This window comes from Ranitomeya variabilis, chromosome 1 (genome assembly GCF_051348905.1).
Source record: "Ranitomeya variabilis isolate aRanVar5 chromosome 1, aRanVar5.hap1, whole genome shotgun sequence".
Lineage (NCBI taxonomy): Eukaryota > Metazoa > Chordata > Amphibia > Anura > Dendrobatidae > Ranitomeya > Ranitomeya variabilis.
Window position 1 is genome coordinate 795,202,673 of NC_135232.1, and position 23,636 is coordinate 795,226,308.

General features: G+C 43.1%; 1 protein-coding gene across 1 annotated transcript in view; it reads right to left on the reverse strand.

The window, feature by feature from the left end:
* The window catches only part of ADAMTS10 (ADAM metallopeptidase with thrombospondin type 1 motif 10), a 194,775-nt gene that overhangs the window by 12,690 nt on the left and 158,449 nt on the right, over positions 1–23,636 (reverse strand). The window contains exons 20-22 of the mRNA XM_077273501.1: positions 20,476–20,642; positions 6,947–7,073; positions 6,675–6,804 (exon numbers count right to left, since the gene is read on the reverse strand). Of these exons, the coding sequence (XP_077129616.1) occupies positions 6,675–6,804; positions 6,947–7,073; positions 20,476–20,642 (424 nt within the window). The remainder of the gene's footprint in view (positions 1–6,674; positions 6,805–6,946; positions 7,074–20,475; positions 20,643–23,636) is intronic.

Below are 23,636 nucleotides of genomic sequence, written 5' to 3' on the forward strand. Positions count from 1 at the left end.
AATCAGGTCTATCCGCCTGAAAATCCTGCAAGGCCCGCCGCAGGTCTGGAGAAACGGCAGACAATATCACTCCATCCTTAAGGATACCTGTAGGTTCAGAATTACCAGGGGAGTCAGGCTCAAAACTCCTAGAAAGGGCATCCGCCTTAACATTCTTAGAACCCGGTAGGTATGACACCACAAAATTAAACCGAGAGAAAAACAACGACCAGCGCGCCTGTCTAGGATTCAGGCGTCTGGCGGACTCAAGATAAATTAAATTTTTGTGGTCGGTCAATACCACCACCTGATGTCTAGCCCCCTCAAGCCAATGACGCCACTCCTCAAAAGCCCACTTCATGGCCAAAAGCTCCCGATTCCCAATATCATAATTCCGCTCGGCGGGCGAAAATTTACGAGAAAAAAAAGCACAAGGTTTCATCACGGAGCAGTCGGAACTTCTTTGCGACAAAACCGCCCCAGCTCCGATTTCAGAAGCGTCGACCTCAACCTGAAAAGGAAGAGCAACATCAGGCTGAAGCAACACAGGGGCGGAAGAAAAGCGGCGCTTAAGCTCCCGAAAGGCCTCCACAGCAGCAGGGGACCAATCAGCAACATCAGCACCCTTCTTTGTCAAATCAGTCAATGGTTTAACAACATCAGAAAAACCAGCAATAAATCGACGATAAAAGTTAGCAAAGCCCAAAAATTTCTGAAGACTCTTAAGAGAAGAGGGTTGCGTCCAATCACAAATAGCCCGAACCTTGACAGGATCCATCTCGATGGAAGAGGGGGAAAAAATGTATCCCAAGAAGGAAATCTTTTGAACCCCAAAAACGCACTTAGAACCCTTCACACACAAGGAATTAGACCGCAAAACCTGAAAAACCCTCCTGACCTGCTGGACATGAGAGTCCCAGTCATCCGAAAAAATCAGAATATCATCCAGATACACGATCATAAATTTATCCAAATAATCACGGAAAATGTCATGCATAAAGGACTGAAAGACTGAAGGGGCATTTGAAAGGCCAAAAGGCATCACCAAATACTCAAAGTGGCCCTCGGGCGTATTAAATGCGGTTTTCCACTCATCCCCCTGCTTAATTCGCACCAAATTATACGCCCCACGGAGATCTATCTTAGAGAACCACTTGGCCCCCTTTATGCGAGCAAACAAATCAGTCAGCAGTGGCAACGGATATTGATATTTAACTGTGATTTTATTCAAAAGCCGATAATCAATACACGGCCTCAAAGAGGCATCTTTCTTAGACACAAAGAAAAAACCGGCTCCTAAGGGAGATGACGAAGGACGAATATGTCCCTTTTCCAAGGACTCCTTTATATATTCTCGCATAGCAGCATGTTCAGGCACAGACAGATTAAATAAACGACCCTTAGGGTATTTACTACCCGGAATCAAATCTATGGCACAATCGCACTCCCGGTGCGGAGGTAATGAACCAAGCTTAGGTTCTTCAAAAACGTCACGATAGTCAGACAAGAATTCAGGAATCTCAGAGGGAATAGATGACGAAATGGAAACCAAAGGTACGTCCCCATGCATCCCCTTACATCCCCAGCTTAACACAGACATAGCGTTCCAGTCGAGGACTGGGTTATGAGATTGCAGCCATGGCAATCCAAGCACCAACACATCATGTAGATTATACAGCACAAGAAAGCGAATAATCTCCTGATGATCCGGATTAATTCGCATAGTTACTTGTGTCCAGTATTGTGGTTTATTACTAGCCAATGGGGTGGAGTCAATCCCCTTCAGAGGTATAGGAGTTTCAAGAGGCTCTAAATCATACCCACAGCGTTTGGCAAAGGACCAATCCATAAGACTCAAAGCGGCGCCAGAGTCGACATAGGCATCCGCGGTAATAGATGATAAAGAACAAATCAGGGTCACAGATAGAATAAACTTAGACTGAAAAGTGCCAATTGAAACTGACTTATCAAGCTTCTTAGTACGCTTAGAGCATGCTGATATAACATGAGTTGAATCACCACAATAAAAGCACAACCCATTTTTTCGTCTAAAATTCTGCCGTTCGCTTCTGGACAGAATTCTATCACATTGCATATTCTCTGGCGTCTTCTCAGTAGACACCGCCAAATGGTGCACAGGTTTGCGCTCCCGCAGACGTCTATCGATCTGGATAGCCATTGTCATGGACTCATTCAGACCCGCAGGCACAGGGAACCCCACCATAACATCCTTAACGGCATCAGAGAGACCCTCTCTGAAATTCGCCGCCAGGGCGCACTCATTCCACTGAGTAAGCACAGACCATTTACGGAATTTTTGGCAGTATATTTCAACTTCATCTTGCCCCTGAGATAGGGACATCAAGGCTTTTTCCGCCTGAAGCTCTAAATGAGGTTCCTCATAAAGCAACCCCAAGGCCAGAAAAAACGCATCCACATTGAGCAACGCAGGATCCCCTGGAGCCAATGCAAAAGCCCAATCTTGAGGGTCGCCCCGGAGCAAGGAAATCACAATCCTGACCTGCTGAGCAGGATCTCCAGCAGAGCGAGATTTCAGGGACAAAAACAACTTGCAATTATTTTTGAAATTTTGAAAGCAAGATCTATTCCCCAAGAAAAATTCAGGCAAAGGAATTCTAGGTTCAGATATAGGAACATGAACAACAAAATCTTGTAAATTTTGAACTTTCGTGGTGAGATTATTCAAACCTGCAGCTAAACTCTGAATATCCATTTTAAACAGGTGAACACAGAGCCATTCCAGGATTAGAAGGAGAGAGAGAGAGGAAGGCTGCAATATAGGCAGACTTGCAAGTGATTCAATTGAAAGCACACTCAGAACTGAAGGAAAAAAAAAAAAAAAAAAAAAATTTCAGCAGACTTCTTTTTTCTCTCCTTTCTCTGCCAATTAATTTAACCCTTTGTGCTCCGGTCAAACTGTTATGGTTCTCAATGGCAAGAGAACATAGCCCAGCATACATAGGAACTAGCTCTTGGAAGGATGGAAACTTAAACTGACCATGAACTAAACCTGCCGCACAACTAACAGTAGCCGGGTAGCGTAGCCTGCGTTTTATCCCTAGACGCCCAGCGCCGGCCGGAGGACTAACTAATCCTGGCAGAGGAAAATATAGTCCTGGCTCACCTCTAGAGAAATTTCCCCGAAAGGCAGACAGAGGCCCCCACATATATTGGCGGTGATTTAAGATGAAAATGACAAACGTAGTATGAAAATAGGTTTAGCAAAATCGAGGTCCGCTTACTAGATAGCAGGAAGACAGAAAGGGTACTTTCATGGTCAGCTGAAAACCCTATCAATACACCATCCTGAAATTACTTTAAGACTCTAGTATTAACTCATAACATCAGAGTGGCAATTTCAGATCACAAGAGCTTTCCAGACACAGAAACGAAACTGCAGCTGTGAACTGGAACAAAATGCAAAAAACAAACAAGGACAAAAGTCCGACTTAGCTGGAAGTTGTCTGGTAGCAGGAACATGCACAGAAAGGCTTCTGATTACAATGTTGACCGGCATGGAAGTGACAGAGGAGCAAGGTTAAATAGCGACTCCCACATCCTGATGGGAACAGGTGAACAGAGGGGATGATGCACACAAGTTCAATTCCACCAGTGGCCACCGGGGGAGCCCAAAATCCAATTTCACAACAGGGGTCACGTGAGATGGGGGAAAGATGATGAATTCTGTTTTGTCCATGTTAAGTTTCAGAAATCTAGCGGAGAAGAAGGATGAAATAGTGGACAGACATTGAGGGATTCTGGTTAGTAGGGAGGTGATATCTGGTCCAGAGATGTAGATCTGTGTGTCATCAGCATAGAGGTGATACTGAAAGCCATGAGATTCTATGAGCTGTCCCAGGCCAAAGGTGTAAATGGAGAAGAGCAGGGGCCCAAGGACTGAACCTTGTGGGACTCCGACAGATAGGGGGCGAGGTGAGGAGGTGGTGTGTGAGTGCGAGACGCTGAATGTCCGGTCTGTTAGGTATGATGAGATCCAGGATAGGGCCAAGTCTGTGATGCCAAGGGATGAGAGGGTCTGTAATAATAGGGAATGGTCCACTGTGTCAAAGGCAGCCGACAGGTCGAGGAGGAGAACAGAGTAGTGTCGCTTGCTCTTGGCGGTTAAGAGGTCATTGGTGACCTTAGTTAGGGCAGTTTCAGTGGAATGGTGTGACCGGAAGCCAGATTATAAGCGGTCAAAGAGGGAGCAAGAAGAGAGATGGGAGGACAGTAGACGTGTTGTTCCAGTAGTTTTGAGGCATAGGGGAGAAGTGATATAGGGCGATAGCTAGATACAGAGGATGGGTCAAGAGAGGGCTTTTTGAGTATAGGTGTGATGGAGGCATGTTTAAAGCTTGAGGGGAAAACACCAGTTGTTAGTGATAGGTTGAAGAGATGGGTTAGGGTTGGGATGAAGATTGTGGTGAGGTTTGGGATGAGGTGGGATGGGAGCGGGTCAAGTGCACAGGTGGTGAGATGCGATCTTGAGAGTAGAGTGGCGAGTTGAATAAGTAATAATAGTTTAATCTGGATCTCATGTAGCAGGGTGGGGGGCTGATGAATTGTCCCCTGACACTCCAAGGGTTAAATGCATTTGATGTTCATGTATGTGACAAAGGCATGATACCCACTGGGGCTGGAGTTAGCTGAGACAGGGTTAACTGTAGTGGCATGCCCAGTTTGGGAGGAGGAACTGAGAGTTGGTAACAGGTCTAGGGAGTGGCAGGGCCATTCAGTGAGTGGACAGCAGTGAGTAAAGTAGCAGGCCTAGGACAAGGGGCTGCTAGGGACAACATGGGCCTAATAATTGGGCAGTGTATTGCCGAAAATACCCTTCCATGTGATTCCATCTAAATGGCCTGAGGCAACCTCAAGATGGATGTCGGAAACGTGGGGCAAACTCAGCTTGTGAAGCTTCAGGGAAAGATGGACTCAGACTACTACTAGGGTGGAAGGTATTGCAATCTGGGAGAAGACTCCCTAGGGCTAGGAAAGCCAGTGAGAGGGACATGCCACCAATACCGAGACCCAGGGCTGAAGTTGTATCCGGTAGCTGTGGGAAAGATAACAACCCATTGAGTTTTATCCTCTACATCTGCCTGTAAATACTGTATATACTGCTATCCACCAAGAAAAAGTTTGGTTGTTTTTATGAACCTCATGTCTCCTGGAAAAATTGCTGCCCTGGTTCCTGAAGAGGAATTCCTAGACTCAGAAGAAGAGGCCTGCAGCCCTAAAGTACGTGTGATGCACCTCACACACAGCAGCACACCGGGACTGAGGCACAAGATGTCTGTTGGATGCCAAAGTGAGTGGAAATAGAAGCTCGTCCAAAACTACCTTGCTTGGGCATCATACACTCACACCAGTTTTAGCATGTTAAACTAGGAACATCTTGCAATAGTGTCTGCAGAGCTGAATAAAACTTATTTTTTAGTTCTCATCTCTGTTGGGAAGATAATATTAGTTGCTGATATTTAGATTCTAATTTTCCGTTCAACAAAGGGGGAAAATATTTGTCTGTAGAGGAATTTACCAATCATAGGCAGGATGCATCATGCAGGGGTGAAAAAAGGACATGCCCCAAGAGAATGTAAGAATAGGCTTTGTCTGTGTGATTCATGTAATAACACAATACTGTGATCACAAGTGAAGAGGGGAGTAGAGAACAGCAGTGTGTCATGTAGTGTCTCCTCTCAGTGCTGTCAGCTGTGCTCTAATCCCCCTCCATGCACACTAAATGTACTGAGACATGAGAGCTTCATGAAGTGTTTTTAATAACAAACAGCTCTACTTGACTTCCCTCCCCTGCTTGTAATGATGCTGTGATGAGATCAGTGAGGAGAGCAGGACTGTGTGCCATTACATGTCTGATATTCTCTTAGGGCTGGTTCTTTTTCCCCTGCGTGGTGCCTCATGCTTATGATTGGTCGACGTTGTGCAGGGGAAAAGTAAATACACTCAGATATGAATCTCTGCTAATTCTTCCTTGGTTTAGGGAAATTAGAATCTAAACTTTACAAGTTGATATTCACAGAGGAGAAAAATAATTAAAAAAAATGTATGCTTTATTCATCTCTGCAGCCACTATTCCATTATATGAATAGTTTATAATGCTAAAATGTTGAAGATTCTCTTTAAAGAAGCACTCCAATCAAATTTTTTTTATCCTCTTAACATATTGCAGTCATCATATTATATAGCACTGTGTACTTACAATTGCTCATTTTGCCTTTCTACCCAGTTAATTATTCTGTTTTCCATTAGGTATATGACATCATGTGATTAAAAACTGACTAGCTGAATCCTTTTAAGCGCTATGTAGAATCAATAATCCCTGTATGAGTTATAAGTCACTGCAAAAGTCCCTGTCAGGGGGAGAAGCAGAGCAGCTGGGTCAAGAGCTGAAGAGGGGAATGAGAAATGTAGGCACACCACACTTCCTATTTGTGCATAGAGCAAAGTAAAGAGAAGAATTAGCTGGGTAGAAGGGCAAAATAAGCAATTGTAAGTGCACAGTGCTGTTTAATATGATGATTGCAATATACTGGGAGGATAAAAACTTTGATTGGCATGCTTCTTTAAATACACAAAAAAAGAATTATTAATTTGTCTAGCTGTAACCCCTTAGCAAAAAGCGCTGTACGTGTACGACAGGTGATAAGAAATCTTACTCGGGAGGACAGGGTTCAGTGTTACATAGGCGCTGCTTTTCCTGTATTTTTACTTGTGGTTCACACATGTCATTAGGCACAGAAGATCCATCTGACAGTCTTTTGCAAACAACATGTTGCATCTGCACCCCTGAAGAGAAAATTAAAATGGAAAAATTGATTAAGCTAGTACATATGATTTTCCTTTTAACATTGTTCTTATTAGTTTTGGAGGTTACATAGTAAATGATGACATTTACAATACTGTACGTTCTGCTATTGCGTTAGCGTACCTCCAGCACATAGAGCAGAGCATTTAGTCCATGGTGATAGATGCCAGCTGTACCCACTCTGTGTAGGTTTATTGATGGGGGAATTAAACCTGTAGCGAATAGCAGATATCTCCTCTCCCATTAAAACCTGTAAGAAATATAGTAAATCTGGCTGAGAATGCTTCTGAATAGCATGATCATCTAACTTTTTCTAAATAGTAGCATAGACTAGAAATTATTGCATCTTTTGAAATTCGAATTCACCAGGTTTCACAAATTAAAAAAAAAAAAAAAAAGATTTGCCTGTGAATGTATTTGTTGTGAACCTCAAGACTGCAAATACTCTACTTGACTAGAAAAGTTATCTATAAAACTGTGAGGTCTTATATGACTGTATTGAATCCCTTTTGAGAGCTTTTATGCAAATACAGTCTTAGTAATTAACAAGTGACTTCAACATATCTGGCTATGTGTAAAAAGTTGGTATTCAAGAGCATATTTAACCCCTTAACCCCCGGAGGTATTTTTGTTTTTGAGTTTTTGTTTTTTGCTCCCCTTCTTCCCAGAGCCATAACTTTTTTATTTTGTGGTCAATATGGCCAAGTGAGGGCTTGTTTTTTCAGGACGAGCTGTACTTTTGAATATCACCATTGGTTTTAACATATCGTGTACTGTAAAATGGGAGAAAAATTCCAAGTACGGTGAAATTGCAAAAAAAGTGCAATTCCACAGTTGTTTTTTGTTTTGCTTTTTTTGCTATGTTCACTAAATGCTAAAACTGACCTCTAATTATGATTCTTCATGTCATTACGAGTTTACATACACCAAATATGTCTAGGTTCTTTTTTATTTAAGTGGTGAAAAAAAATTCCAAAGTTTGTTAAAAAAAAAAAAAAATTTGCGTCATCGACTCTATTTTTTGTGGTCTCGGGTCGGGTGAGGGCTTATTTTTTTGCGTTCCAAGCAGACGTTTTTAACAATACCATTTTGGTGCAGATACAATCTTTTGATCGCCTGTTATGGCATTTTACGTAATTCTGGTGTTTTTCCTTTTCTTCTTGTTACGCAGTTTAGCGATTGGGTTAATTCATTTTTTATATTGATAGATCGGGTGATTCTGAGTGCGGTGATATCAAATATGTGTATATTTGATTTTTTTATTGTTTTATTTTGAATGGGGTGAAAAGGGGGTGATTTGAACTGTCATTTTTTTTATTTTTTTTTAAACTTTTTCTTTTTACGTTTGGCATGCTTCAAAAGCCTCCATGGCTAGAAGCTGCCATAACTCGATCGGCTCTGCTACATGCAGGTGATGATCATATCGCCTGCATGTAACAGAATTGCTCACTTGCCATGAGTGCCGACCACCGGGCGGCGCTAACAGCAATCCAACAGTGACAACCATAGAGGTCTGCTGGAGACCTCTGGTTGTCATGCCAACCCATCGGCAACCCGCGGTCACGTGACACGGGCGTTATTGGGTGGGATTTCGGGCGTGCTTGCAGAAAGCTCGTGTTAAATGCCGCTGTCAGAGTTTGACAGCAACATTTAACTAGTTAATAGCCACGGGCGGATTGCGATTCCACCCGCATCTGTTAGAGGCACATGTCAGCTGTTCAAAACAGCTGACATGTGCCAGGAAAATGTGGGCTCAGTGCCGAAGCCCACATCAAAAGGAGGGAGTCTGACATCGACGTACTATTATGCCTGATGTCAGAAAGGGGTTAATAACACAGAGCACAGCTGTTTCATGTTTTTTTAAATAAGTGGATTTTGCCAAAGGGCATTCAACACATAAGCTGTGTAAGTGTAAGTAGTGTCTTCATTAAGAATTACTTCAAAAACACCATTCTAAGAGGGGTTGAGGGGTATGTACAGGTGTTGGACAAAATAATGGAAACACCTATCGTTTTGGCATCATAACCTTCGAACATGTTATAAACATGCAAACCGTGACATATGGTAATGTTTTGTAGTTGATTATTTGTGTTATGTGATATGTGTATGTAAATTAACTGTTTGTTTTGCAGAATTGTAAGAACATTGATGAGAACCTGATACCAAAGGCAGACCTCTCGGATTTTCAAAGAGGCCAAATCGTTGGTGCTCGTATGGCAGGCGCTAGTGTAACAGAAAGTGCCCGAATGCTTGGCGTGTCTAGAGGTACTGTCTCCAAAGTAATGACTGCGTTTGAAAGAGAAGGAAAAACATCCGCAGCAAAGCACAGGTCGGGCCGAAAGTCAAAGTTGACTGAGAGAGACCGTCGGACTCTAAAGTGAACTGTGAGAGAGGATCGGAAGACCACGGCTCCGAAAATCACTGCTGAGCTCAATGAACACCTACAGAACCCAGTTTCCATGAAAACTGTTCGTCGGGAGCTGCACAAATCTGGATTCCGCAGAAGAGCTGCAATTAGAAAACCGCTGCTCTCAATGACAATGTTTCCAAGCATTTAGAGTGGTGTAGAAACCTCCAGAATTGGTCCCTCAAGCAGTGGAAACGTGATATTCTCAGACGAATCATCATTTACCCTATTTCCGACCTCCGGCCGAGTGTACTTTTGGAGACAGCTGAAAGAAGCATTCCTTCCAGACTGCCTTCTCCCAACCGTAAAACATGGCGGAGGTTCTGTGATGATCTGGGGTGCTATTTCATAGTTATCCGCCTGGCCAATGATATCCCTTCATGGAAGAATTAACAGCCGAGATTATTTAGGCATTTTGGGCGACCAAGTGCATCCAATGGTTCAAGCACTGTTCCCGGAGGGGAACGCCATCTTTCAGGATGATAATGCACCAATTTATACAGCTAGAGTTTTTAAAGCATGGCACGAGGAACATTCTAATGAAGTTGAGCATCTCATATGGCCCCCACAATCCCCAGACCTCAACATTATTGAGCATTTATGGTCGATTTTAGAGATTCAAGTTAGACGTCGATTTCCGCCGCCATCGTCGCTCAAAGAACTGGAGGGTGTTTTAACTGCAGAATGGGCTAAAATTCCTTTGGAAACAATTCACACCTTGTTTGAATCCATACCTCGGAGAATTGAGGCTGTAATCACCGCAAAAGTTGGACCTACACCATATTAAACTAACTTTTGTTGATGTTTCCAGGTGTTTCCATTATTTGGTCCAACCCCTGTATGTAAGGAGTGGCCTAGATTGTGAATGCCCCCACCCCATTAAATACGTCCCGGTTAATTATGTATATGTTGTTGTATTTATATATATATTACCTTTATGCATATAAGGTTGTAAGGAAAGTGCAGTACTGAAGTTTGCCCACTAGATGGGGTACCTAAAAATAGTGTACATAGGTTGCTAATAGGAGGAGTCTACTGTGGGTATTTTCTGATTTTAGTCAATGAAGACAGGGAGCTGGTACAGCTCAGAGGGGCAGGGAGCCCCAGGCATCGCTCCTATGTAGCAGAGCCGATCAGGCTATGCCAGCTTCTAGCCTCCTATGGAGGCTATTGAAGCATGGCAAAATTAAAAAAAAAAAAGTTTTAAAAAATATGAAAAAAAAAATAAAAAATGAAAGTTTAAATCACCCCCTTTCGCCTCATTCAAAATATAATAAAAAAATCAAATATACACATATTTGGTATCGCCGTTTTCAGAATCGCCTGATCTATCAATAAAAAAAGGATTAACCTGATCGCTAAACGGCGTAGCGAGAAAAAATTTTGAAACGCCTGAATTACGTTTTTTTGGTCACCGCAACATTGCATTAAAATGCAATAACAGGTGATCAAAAGATCGTATCTGCACCAACATGGTATCATTAAAAACGTCTGCTCAGCGCACAAAAAATAAGCCCTCACCCAACCCCAGATCATGAAAATTGGAGACGCTACGGGTATCAGAATATTGCACAATTTTGTTTTTTTAGCAAAGTTTTGAATTTTTTTTTACTACTTAGATAATTAATAACCTAGACATGTTTGGTGTCTATGAACTCATAATGACCTGGAGAATCAAAATAGCAGGTCATTTTTAGCAGTTAGTGAACCTAGCAAAAAAGCCAAACAAAAAACAAATGTGGGATTGCACTTTTTTTGCAATTTCACCGCACTTGGAATTTTTTTCCCATTTTCTAGTACACAACATGCTAAAACCAATGATCTCGTTCAAAAGTACAACTTGTCCCGCAAAAAATAAGCCCTCAAATGGCCATATTGACAAAAAAATAAAAAAGTTATGGCTCTGGGAAGGAGGGGAGCGAAAAACAAAAACACAAAACCAAAAAAAGCTGGAGTCATGAAGGGGTTAAAAATGGTGAAACCAATGGTGTTGATCAAAAGCACAATTTGTCCCACAAAAAACAAGCCCTCACATGACCATATTGACAGAAAAATAAAAAAGTTATGGCTCTGGGAAGAAGAGGAGCAAAAAACGAAAACTCAAAAACCCAAGGTGATGAAGGGGTTAATGGAACTTCAAAATTGTTAGTGCAGCCACCCAATCCTGTAAATGATCTGAGTAATTCATGCCAGATGCTCCCGTTTAAAATGTAATTAAAACAAAAATGAGGAAGTCACTGAGAAGTGCTAAAATCTTGAGTCACTGAAGAATATGAACTTTGTTTTGAAAAAAATGGTTGCCCTTTATTGCCCTTTATGTTCATCCCTGCACAGTGGCTCAAATGCACGTTTCTTGGGCACACAAAAGGTCAACTGTCAATGCAATGGAGGGACAGGAGGAAGGGTATGGAATACAGTAAATAATGAAGATGATGGGAATTATGACAATAACCAGACACTACTTAAGGATGCGGACTGGTTACCTGAAAGAAAATCATGATGAAAAGGAGGACTGCTGTAACCTTGCTAATCTTTATGGTCAGATTGCTTTTCACACATGAGCAGGAGATGATGTTTCATGTACTTATGGAGAGACATAGTTCCTAGTTTCTAGTTATTACGTACTACAATATATGTGGCTTATTTTAAAACAGCAGAACCTGCATACTGGAATGGTTTAGTTCTCTGGCAATGTGGGAAAGAATTCCCACACCTAAGATGCTTGCAGGACTTGCTGCCACTACCAAGAATACAATTAGAACTTTCTGGTATTGAGCCTCCAATACCAACATCATACATGACATCACTTACTACCAAGCTGATGGCTGAAGAAGCAGATCTTCCCTACATCGAATCTGCTCTTTAATCTCCACCTACCTCCATTTCTGATGAAATCACCTTATTGGTACCCGATCTGGTTTGCTATCATCAATGGCAGTATCAATGACTTGGCTCACAGTAGTCTCAGTGGGGAAAATGTTCTAAGTTCCTTGCCTCTAAACCCAATTTCCGCCTCTAGATTTGTCGAGACTCAGATAGCCAATACCATTGCCAATGCTTCTACCACCACAGTTTGTAGGAGCAGCAATACAGCTAGGCATTTGCATGCTGTTCTCCATCTCCTCCTGTCCCATATCACCCAAGTTAAAAGACTGTGTTTACATCTCATCCAGTAAATGAACAGGAAGAGTTTGTTCTTGTGAAATATGTTCCTTAGCCTCCAAGGTGCTAGGGAATTAAAAGACTGAACCGATAGAGGTGTCTTTGGTGCAATTGAAAGTCTACTTTAAAAAAACATTAGGTGTTTTGCATGCTTATGAGGTTTACTATACAGAATACTGACGGTGTCTCTGTCAGAGGAAACATGATCCTTCCAGAGCCAAAGGAATTCAATTGTGACCCGCACTTTATACTACTATTGTCTGCTCAACTAGTGGCAGCAATTCTGCAGGTGACGCTGCTAGTGGTTCATACATTTTTAGCTGTGGTATGTATTTTTTCTCTTACACTGCTAGGTCCTTTGCCAGTAGCAGTTTTTGATGTATATTTTGGACACAATTATATATTTTACAAAAAAATATTAACAACCCTGCAAAAGTAGGGAATCAAGCAGAACTGCTAAGTAGGATAAATGTGACAGTCAATTGGAAAACTAAAACGGAACCTGTCATGCAATTTATGATGCTCAAACAATGGGCAGCATAAATCAGAGTCTGGCTGCAAGATTGCATAATATGTAATTTGAAGAAGATTATTTTTTAGCTTTGCTCCAAGTGTTTGATGGGTTTCTCACTATTGGAGAGACCTGTCAATCACATAAGCCAATGTGGGGAAAAGCCAGCTAAGGGCAGCACCAGACTAATTTAATCTCTGCCTTTGGCCCAAGGATATTTTCTTTCTTAAATGTCCCAGTGTTCCAGAGAAAAATAAACCTAGTTGCAGTCATGCATTGCTAAATTGGACTAGTTAAAATAAATATGCAAAAAGTAAAATGTAAGCTAGAAAAAGAAAATATAAAAAAACTTGGCCTTTACCAAAAAGGATGTACAAGGAAAGCTAGGTAGGTACACATCCCAAAAGTAAACAGCTGCAACAGGTCACTGTATTTGTGGGGTGTGTGTGGGAGTAATATTTGACTATTCCAAAAAGTGTGTAAAAAAATGTAAAACATTTTAAATCATGCAGATTTTGTTAGGTAGATAGTAGCATTTACATTTTTAGAATGCTGAGAATTTCTTTTCTCTTTAAAAAGAAAAGTAAAAACAGATATCGCATATGGTTTGTACATCTCAAAAGTCAGGAAGCATACAGACTATTTTCAGCATTTTTCGTCAGTAAGAAAATTAGGACTGAGGTCACTTAAACTGTCCTTGTTTTTAGAGCATCAAGAATGAAATAAAAATGTGCTGTACTGAAGTATATCACAAATCAATAATTTCACAGTCACACTGACTCTGCAGGTCCAGCACCTCCCTATCACTCAATCATTAGATAATTATTATCAGACTGAGATTACCAATCCCATTTTCTATATTCTTCATGGCTACAGTAGTACACAATACTCTGATTTATGTTTTTCTATTCCTAGTGTAAGGTGTCTGCCGGATACATAGTTGATGTGAGGTATGTATCATGGAGGTGGTTGTCCTCTGTGATGCAAATCTGGAGTAATGCTCTAGTCTAGTACACATAGTACTAAGAGGCTTGGTGGGCATCTAGGCCAGGTTCATGTTCAGCTGCAGAGATGGGTGGCTCTGGTTGCCCACATACCCCACCCCTGGGTGTGGTTCACGTAATAATGTGGCCTATTTGTCTCACACAAGGTCTGTGTGTGGAGATAAGAAGGCCTTCTGTGTGATATCTTGACTAAACTGGAGGCAATCCAGCCTGTACGTCCTAGACTGTCACTAAAGTGCCATTATTGGAACCATTTACTTTGTTTTGCCTGCACTGAAAGGCAGTTTATTTGTGGTGCAGTTTATGAGGACTGAAATAAACCAGCTGGACTTGTAAATAGAAACGATTCCTGTGATACCTCATCTGTTGTGAATTAGACTTTTTGGCTCCCTCTTGTGGTTACTAGTGATATCACTCTGGGATTTCTTTCCCTCAGTTTGCACCCAGCTGGGTCGTTACTTCAGGGGCGTTGCTATATAAACCTCCTGGAACCTTAGTCCAGTGCCTGGCATCGGTGTTATCAGACACATTCTGTTTGCTCCTATCTGCTGGTCCTGGTTCATGCTAAATTAAGCTAAGTCCTGCTTCTTTGTTTTTTGGGTTATTTGCTTGCTCTCATTTTTGTCCAGCTTGTACTAAATGTGATTCCTGACCTTGCTGGAAGCTCTAGGGGACTCGTGTTCTCCCCCCGGGCCGTTAGACGGTTCGGGGGTTCTTGAATTTCCAGTGTGGATATTTTTGATAGGATTTTTTGCTGACCATATAAGTTATCTTTCTATATTCTGCTATTAGCTAGTGGGCCTCTCTTTGCTAAATACCTAGCTCATTCTTATGTTTGTCTTTTCCTCTTACCTCACCGTTATTATTTGTTGGGGGCTCCTATCCAACTTTTGGGGTATTTTCTCTGGAGGCAAGAAAGGTCTTTCTTTTCCCTTCTAGGGTTAGGTAGTTCTCCGGCTGGCGCGAGACGTCTAGGATCAACGTAGGAACGTTCCCCGGCTGCTGGTATTTGTGGTGCTAGGATTAGATATATGGTCAGCCCAGTTACCACTGCCCTATGAGCTGGTTTTCTGTGGTTGCAGACTTAGCAGTTATTCCTGAGACCCTCTGCCATTGGGGTCATAACAGTATGCCAGGCCAACATTGAATGTGTAATGCATTGCTGAAGTGGGATAATAAGAAAGGAAATTCTGAGTTTTTTTTTTTTTTTTTTTTTCTTTCCTCTCTTCCTCCCCTTTACCTTTGAGTGGCTTGTGCTTGCTGCAGGCATGAATGTCCAGACCTTGATTACAAGTGTAAACCAGCTGGCAGCTCGTGTGCAGGGCATCCAAGATTTTGTTACCAGTAGTCCTATGTCTGAACCTAAAATACCTATTCCGGAATTGTTTTCTGGAGATCGATTTAGGTTTAGGAATTTCCAGAATAATTGTAAATTGTTTCTTTCTCTGAGACCCCGTTCATCTGGAGATTCAGCTCAGCAAGTTAAAATTGTTATTTCTTTTTTGCGGGGCGACCCTCAGGATTGGGCTTTCTCGCTAGCGCCAGGAGATCCGGCATTGGCAAATATTGATGCGTTTTTTCTGGCGCTCGGATTGCTTTACGAGGAACCCAATCTTGAAATTCAGGCAGAAAAAGCCTTGCTGGCTATTTCTCAGGGTCAGGATGAAGCTGAAGTGTATTGCCAAAAATTTCGGAAATGGTCCGTGCTTACTCAGTGGAATGAGTGTGCTCTGGCCGCAAATTTCAGAAATGGCCTTTCTGAAGCCATTAAGAATGTGATGGTGGGTTTCCCCATTCCTACAAGTCTGAATGATTCTATGGCGCTTGCTATTCAAATTGACCGGCGTTTGCGGGAGCGCAAAACCGCTAATCCTCTGGTGGTGTTGTCTGAACAAACACCTGATTTAATGCAATGTGATAGAATTCAGACTAGAAATGAACGGAAAAATCATAGACGTCAGAATGGGTTGTGTTTTTACTGTGGTGATTCTACACATGTTATATCAGCATGCTCTAAACGCCTAACAAGGGTTGTTAGTCCTGTCGCCATTGGTAATTTGCAACCTAAATTTATTTTGTCTGTGACCTTAATTTGCTCTTTGTCTTCTTACCCTGTTATGGCGTTTGTGGATTCAGGTGCTGCCCTGAGTCTTATGGATCTGTCATTTGCCAAGCGCTGTGGTTTTGTTCTTGAACCGTTAGTAAATCCTATTCCTCTTAGAGGTATTGATGCTACGCCATTGGCGGAAAATAAACCACAGTTTTGGACGCAGGTGACCATGTGCATGACTCCTGAACATCGGGAGGTGATTCGTGTTCTTGTTCTGCATAAAATGCATGATTTGGTCGTTTTGGGTCTGCCATGGTTACAGACCCACAATCCAGTTTTGGATTGGAAGGCAATGTCTGTGTCAAGTTGGGGCTGTCAGGGAATTCATGCTGATTCCCCGCCGGTGTCTATTGCTTCCTCTACTCCTTCGGAAGTTCCTGAGTATTTGTCTGATTTTCAGGATGTATTCAGCGAGTCCAGATCCAGTGCTCTGCCTCCTCATAGGGACTGTGACTGCGCCATAGATTTGATTCCAGGTAGTAAATTTCCTAAGGGAAGATTATTTAATCTGTCTGTACCTGAGCATGCCGCAATGCGTTCGTATATCAAGGAGTCTCTGGAGAAGGGGCATATCCGTCCTTCCTCTTCCCCTCTTGGTGCGGGATTCTTTTTTGTGGCCAAGAAGGACGGATCTTTGAGACCTTGTATTGACTATCGGCTTCTGAATAAAATCACTGTAAAATTTCAGTATCCTTTGCCTCTGTTGTCGGACTTGTTTGCCCGGATTAAAGGTGCCAAGTGGTTCACCAAGATAGATCTTCGTGGTGCGTACAACCTTGTGCGCATTAAGCAAGGTGATGAATGGAAGACTGCATTTAATACGCCCGAAGGTCATTTTGTGTACTTGGTGATGCCTTTTGGGCTTTCTAATGCTCCCTCAGTGTTTCAGTCCTTTATGCATGATATTTTCCGGAAGTATCTGGATAAATTTATGATTGTTTATCTGGATGATATTCTGGTTTTCTCTGAAGATTGGGACTCACATGTGGAGCAGGTCAGGATGGTGTTTCAGGTTTTGCGTGAGAATGCCTTGTTTGTTAAAGGCTCAAAGTGTCTCTTTGGAGTACAGAAGGTTCCCTTTTTGGGGTTTATTTTTTCCCCTTCTGCTGTGGAGATGGACCCAGTCAAGGTCCGAGCTATTCATGAGTGGACTCAACCCACGTCAGTTAAGAGTCTTCAGAAGTTCTTGGGTTTTGCTAACTTCTACCGTCGTTTTATCGCTAATTTTTCTAGCGTTGTTAAACCTTTGACGGATATGACCAAGAAAGGTTCTGATGTTGCTAACTGGGCTCCTGCAGCCGTGGAGGCATTCCAGGAGTTGAAGCGCTGGTTTACTTCGGTGCCTGTTTTGTGCCAGCCTGATGTCTCACTTCCCTTTCAGGTCGAGGTGGATGCTTCTGAGATTGGGGCAGGGGCCGTTTTGTCACAGAGAGGCCCTGGTTGCTCGGTAATGAGACCATGTGCTTTCTTCTCTAGGAAGTTTTCGCCTGCTGAGCGGAATTATGATGTTGGCAATCGGGAGTTACTGGCCATGAAGTGGGCATTTGAGGAGTGGCGTCATTGGCTCGAGGGTGCTAAGCATCGTGTGGTGGTCTTGACTGATCACAAAAATTTGATGTATCTCGAGTCTGCTAAGCACCTGAATCCTAGACAGGCCCGCTGGTCATTGTTTTTCTCCCGTTTTGACTTTGTGGTCTCGTATTTACCAGGTTCAAAGAATGTGAAGGCTGATGCTCTTTCAAGGAGCTTTGTGCCTGACTCTCCTGGAGTCACAGAACCTGTTGGTATTCTTAAAGAGGGAGTTATCTTGTCAGCCATTTCTCCTGATTTGCGACGTGTGTTGCAGAGATTTCAGGCTGGTAGACCTGACTCTTGTCCACCTGACAGACTGTTTGTTCCTGATAAGTGGACCAGCAGAGTCATTTCCGAGGTTCATTCCTCGGTGTTGGCAGGTCATCCGGGAATTTTTGGCACCAGAGATCTGGTGGCTAGGTCATTTTGGTGGCCTTCCTTGTCACGGGATGTACGGTCATTTGTGCAGTCTAGTGGGACTTGTGCTCGAGCTAAACCTTGCTGTTCTCGTGCCAGCGGGTTGCTCTTGCCCTTGCCTGTCCCGAAGAGGCCTTGGACACATATTTCCATGGATTTCATTTCTGATCTCCCGGTATCTCGGGGTATGTCTGTCATCTGGGTGGTATGTGATCGCTTTTCAAAAATGGTCCATTTGGTGCCTTTGCCTAAGCTGCCTTCCTCTTCCGATCTGGTTCCTGTGTTCCTTCAGAATGTGGTTCGTTTACACGGCATTCCTGAGAATATTGTGTCTGACAGAGGATCCCAGTTTGTTTCCAGGTTCTGGCGATCCTTTTGTGCTAGGATGGGCATTGATTTGTCGTTCTCGTCTGCCTTTCATCCTCAGACTAATGGACAAACTGAGCGAACTAATCAGACTCTGGAGGCTTACTTGAGGTGTTTTGTTTCGGCAGATCAGGATGATTGGGTGACCTTCTTGCCGTTGGCTGAGTTTGCCCTCAATAATCGGGCTAGTTCCGCTACTTTGGTTTCGCCATTTTTCTGCAACTCTGGTTTCCATCCTCGTTTTTCCTCGGGACATGTGGAGCCTTCTGACTGCCCTGGGGTGGATTCTGTGGTGGATAGGTTGCAGCTTATATGGAATCATGTGGTGGATAACTTGAAATTGTCACAGGAGAAGGCTCAGCGTTTTGCCAACCGCCGCCGCGGTGTGGGTCCCCGACTTCGTGTTGGGGATTTGGTGTGGCTGTCTTCTCGATTTGTTCCTATGAAGGTCTCCTCTCCTAAATTTAAGCCTCGCTTCATCGGTCCTTACAAGATATTGGAAATCCTTAATCCAGTGTCCTTTTGCTTGGATCTTCCGGTTTCGTTTGCCATTCACAACGTGTTCCATAGGTCTTTGTTACGACGCTACGTTGTGCCTGTGGTTCCTTCTGCTGAGCCTCCTGCTCCGGTGTTGGTTGAGGGCGAGTTGGAGTACGTGGTGGAGAAGATCTTGGATTCTCGTCTCTCCAGGCGGAGGCTTCAGTATTTGGTCAAGTGGAAGGGCTATGGTCAGGAGGATAATTCCTGGGTGGTTGCCTCTGATGTGCATGCGGCCGATTTAGTTCGTGCCTTTCACGCTGCTCATCCTGATCGCCCTGGTGGTCTTGGTGAGGGTTCGGTGACCCCTCCTTAAGGGGGGGGTACTGTTGTGAATTAGACTTTTTGGCTCCCTCTTGTGGTTACTAGTGATATCACTCTGGGATTTCTTTCCCTCAGTTTGCACCCAGCTGGGTCGTTACTTCAGGGGCGTTGCTATATAAACCTCCTCGAACCTTAGTCCAGTGCCTGGCATCGGTGTTATCAGACACATTCTGTTTGCTCCTATCTGCTGGTCCTGGTTCGTGCTAAATTAAGCTAAGTCCTGCTTCTTTGTTTTTTGGGTTATTTGCTTGCTCTCATTTTTGTCCAGCTTGTACTAAATGTGATTCCTGACCTTGCTGGAAGCTCTAGGGGACTGGTGTTCTCCCCCCGGGCCGTTAGACGGTTCGGGGGTTCTTGAATTTCCAGTGTGGATATTTTTGATAGGATTTTTTGCTGACCATATAAGTTATCTTTCTATATTCTGCTATTAGCTAGTGGGTCTCTCTTTGCTAAATACCTAGCTCATTCTTATGTTTGTCTTTTCCTCTTACCTCACCGTTATTATTTGTTGGGGGCTCCTATCCAACTTTTGGGGTATTTTCTCTGGAGGCAAGAAAGGTCTTTCTTTTCCCTTCTAGGGTTAGGTAGTTCTCCGGCTGGCGCGAGACGTCTAGGATCAACGTAGGAACGTTCCCCGGCTGCTGGTATTTGTGGTGCTAGGATGAGATATATGGTCAGCCCAGTTACCACTGCCCTATGAGCTGGTTTTCTGTGGTTGCAGACTTACCAGTTATTCCTGAGACCCTCTGCCATTGGGGTCATAACACTCATCCATCTCCTGAGTGAGTTGCATCACCACACTGTCTATAATAATTAACAGTGCGCCCTGACTTTCTCTCCTTTGGCTGTAAAACCCTGCACTCCCTATCCTCACCTTTCTTAGTGTCTGTGATAGACCCCCATTTGGCTGAACTAGACCATGTGGCATGATAAGTAGAAGACATTATGTAGAAGGCTGCACCTGACATCATGTGAGTCTGTTCTCTGGCTGATGCATTGTGTGAAATTACGTTGGGAATTTTGTTTTTGCAGTCCGCGTGAATCTAATCACAAATTGTTGGGACCTGCAACTTTCAGGAAATTTGATTAGATCGCAGATCGATTTGATCATCTCAAAAAGAGAATTCCTTTTGCAATATATGTAACTATAAAGAGAAGCAGGTTTTACAACTTATTAGAAATTAGGAAACTTGTCCTACAAATGACATACATCTCTTCACAGAACAAATAATAACTTTTTACCATAAGAACCAATGTTGCATTAATGGGCCCTAAAGCTTCAAGTGACTCTGGTTCATCCTGAGGTCTTCTATAGAGAAACAAGGTCCCAGCAGCATCAAATTTCCTTGGTGTGTCTGGTTGAAGTTTGCCATTAATAAAGTATTCACTCCCATTGCTTTCTTTCAGAGCTACAAAATACACAATAAATATGTATTGTTATTAATTGAATGAAAAACCAACGCACCCCTTAAATGCAGGGAAGAGAATTATGGTATGTTTAATCATGTGTCAGTATGTCAGATTCAGAGGAACCACACTTTACAAGCTAACCTACGTTTTCATACGCCTGATCTTGGTCAGGTTTATTAGGAGTAATGAAGTACTGCAGATGCTCTTATTATTATTATTTATCTATATAGTCCCATTGATTCTATGATGTTCTGTGAGGGAACAATATATAATTATTTCCAATATAGCTAAATATAAACTAAGGTGTATGATAATGATGATATAATAAACTTTCTAAAAAATTGTCTTCAGCAAACATCACAGTCAGTAATGTATCTACTAGGGGGACACATGGGGGGTCACCCACTCACATGCCATGGCTTCCCAGGATCATTGGTTAGGTGAGTATATACATAATATACAGTTGAAACCAGAAGTTTACATACACTATATAAAAAGACACATATGCATGTTTTTCTCAATATCTGACATGAAATCAGAATAAACTTTTCCCATTTTAGGTCAATTAGGATTTCCAGAATTAACAATAATTTGTCAAATTCCAAAATAATGAGCGAGAATGTTTTAAGGTATTTTTATTACTTACTGCAAAGTCAAAAGTTGACATTCACTAAGATTGCTATGCCTTTAAACAGTTCTGGACTGCCCATATGATGATGTCATGTCTTTTAAAGCTTTTGGTAGGTTTCTTGGCAACACCTGATTTAATTAGAGACACACAGGTGGATGTATTTCGAAGCACACCTGAAACTCACTGCTTCTTTGTGTAGCATCAAGTCTCAAGAAATCAGCCAAGATATCAGGAAGAGAATAGTGGACTTGCACATGTCTGGTTCATCCTTGGGTACAATTTCAAGATACCTGAAGGTGCTTTGTTCTTCTGTACAAACAATTATACACAAGTACAAGCAAGATGGGAATGTCCGGCCATCATAGTGCTCAGGAAGGAGATGGGTTCTGGGTCCTAGAAATGGACGTGCTTTGGTCTAACATGTGCATATCATCCCAAGGACAAAAGCAAAAGACCTTGTGAAGATGAAGGCAGAAACTGGTAAGATTGTGTCAATATCCACAATGAAACGAGTACTGTACCTGTATAAAGACCTTAATTTTTGGAGACGTGTCCTGTGGTCTGATGAAACTAAAATTGAACTTTTTGGGCATAATGACCATCCTTACGTTTGGAGGAAAAAGGGAGAAGCTTGGAAGCCTAAGAACACCATCCCAATTGTGAAACACAGGGGTGGCAGCATCATGTTGTGGGGTTGTTTTGCTGCAGGAGGAACTGGTGCAATTCACAAAATAGATGGCATCATGAGGAAAGAGGTTATGTGGCTATACTGAAGCAACATCTCAAGACATCAGCCAGGAAGTTAAAGCTTGGGCGGAAAAATGGGTCTTCAAAATGGACAATGACCATAAGCATACTGCAAAAATGGTAACAAAGTGGTTTAAGGATAACAAAGGCAATGTTTTGTAGTGGCCATCACAATGCCCTGTTCTCAATCCTATTGAAAATTTATGGGCAAAACTGAAAAGGCAGGTGCAAGCAAGGCGACCTGCAAACCTGGATCAGTTACACCAGTTTTGTCAGGAGGAATAGGCCCAAATTCCAAGCATCATAGAATTTGTAGTGCAATTACTCCTGAGTACTTCGATATCCATATGAGGGAGAAAACTACTGTTTGGGCACAAGATAGAGTTCAGAAGGAAAGGAGAATAATTAGAATTTTTGACTGTAAAATTTCCTGGAATCATTAACCCCTTCCCGACCTTTGACGCCACGTAGGCATCATGATAGTCGGTGCCAATCCGACCCATGACGCCTATGTGGCGTCATGGAATGATCGCGTCCCTGCAGATCGGGTGAAAGGGTTAACTCCTATTTTACCCGTTCTGCAGGGAGAGGGGGAGTGGTACTTCAGCCCAGGGGGGGTGGCTTCACCCCCCCCCGTGGCTACGATCGCTCTGATTGGCTGTTGAAAGTGAAACTGCCAATCAGAGCGATTTGTAATATTTCACCTAAAAAACTGGTGAAATATTACAATCTAGCCATGGCCGATGCTGCAATATCATCGGCCATGGCTGGAAATACTGAAGTGACCCCCCCCACCCCACCGATCGCCCCCCCAAGCCCCCGATCTGTCCTGTAGTCCCCTCCGTCCTGTGCTCCGCTCCCCCGTCCTCCTGTCCGCTCCCCCCGTGCTCCTATGTCACCCCCCGTGCTCCGACGCCCCCCCCGTGCCCCGATCTCCCCCCCCTTATACTTACCGAGGCTCCCGGTGTCGGTCCGTCTTCTCCATGGGCGCCGCCATCTTCCAAAATGCTCAGTGCGCCCGCCGAATCTGCCGGCCGGCAGATTCATTACAAGTACATTTTGATCGCTGTGGTAGGTTCTATCACAGCGATCAAAATAAAAAAAATAATAAATAAACTCCCCCCTTTATCACCATCATAGGTAGGGACAATAATAAAATAAAGAAAATATATTTTTTTCTTTTTCCACTAGGGTTAGGGTTAGAACTAGGGTTAGAACTAGGGGTAGGGTTAGGGTTAGGGGTAGGGGTAGGGTTAAGGTTACGGGTAGGGTTAGGGTTAGGGGTAGGGTTAGGGTTATGGCATGTGCACACAGTGCAGATTTGGCTGCGGATCCGCAGCGGATTGGCCGCGGATCCGCAGCGGATTGGCCGCGGATCCGCAGCGGATTGGCCGCGGATCCACAGCGGATTGGCCGCTGCGAATTCGTAGCAGTTTTCCATCAGGTTTACAGTACCATGTACACCTATGGAACACCAAATCCGCTGTGCCCATGGTGTGGAAAATTCCGTGCAGAAACGCTGCGTTGTATTTTCCGCAGCATGTCAATTCTTTGTGCGGATTCCGCAGCGTTTTACACCTGTTCCTCAATAGGAATCCGCAGGTGAAATCCGCAC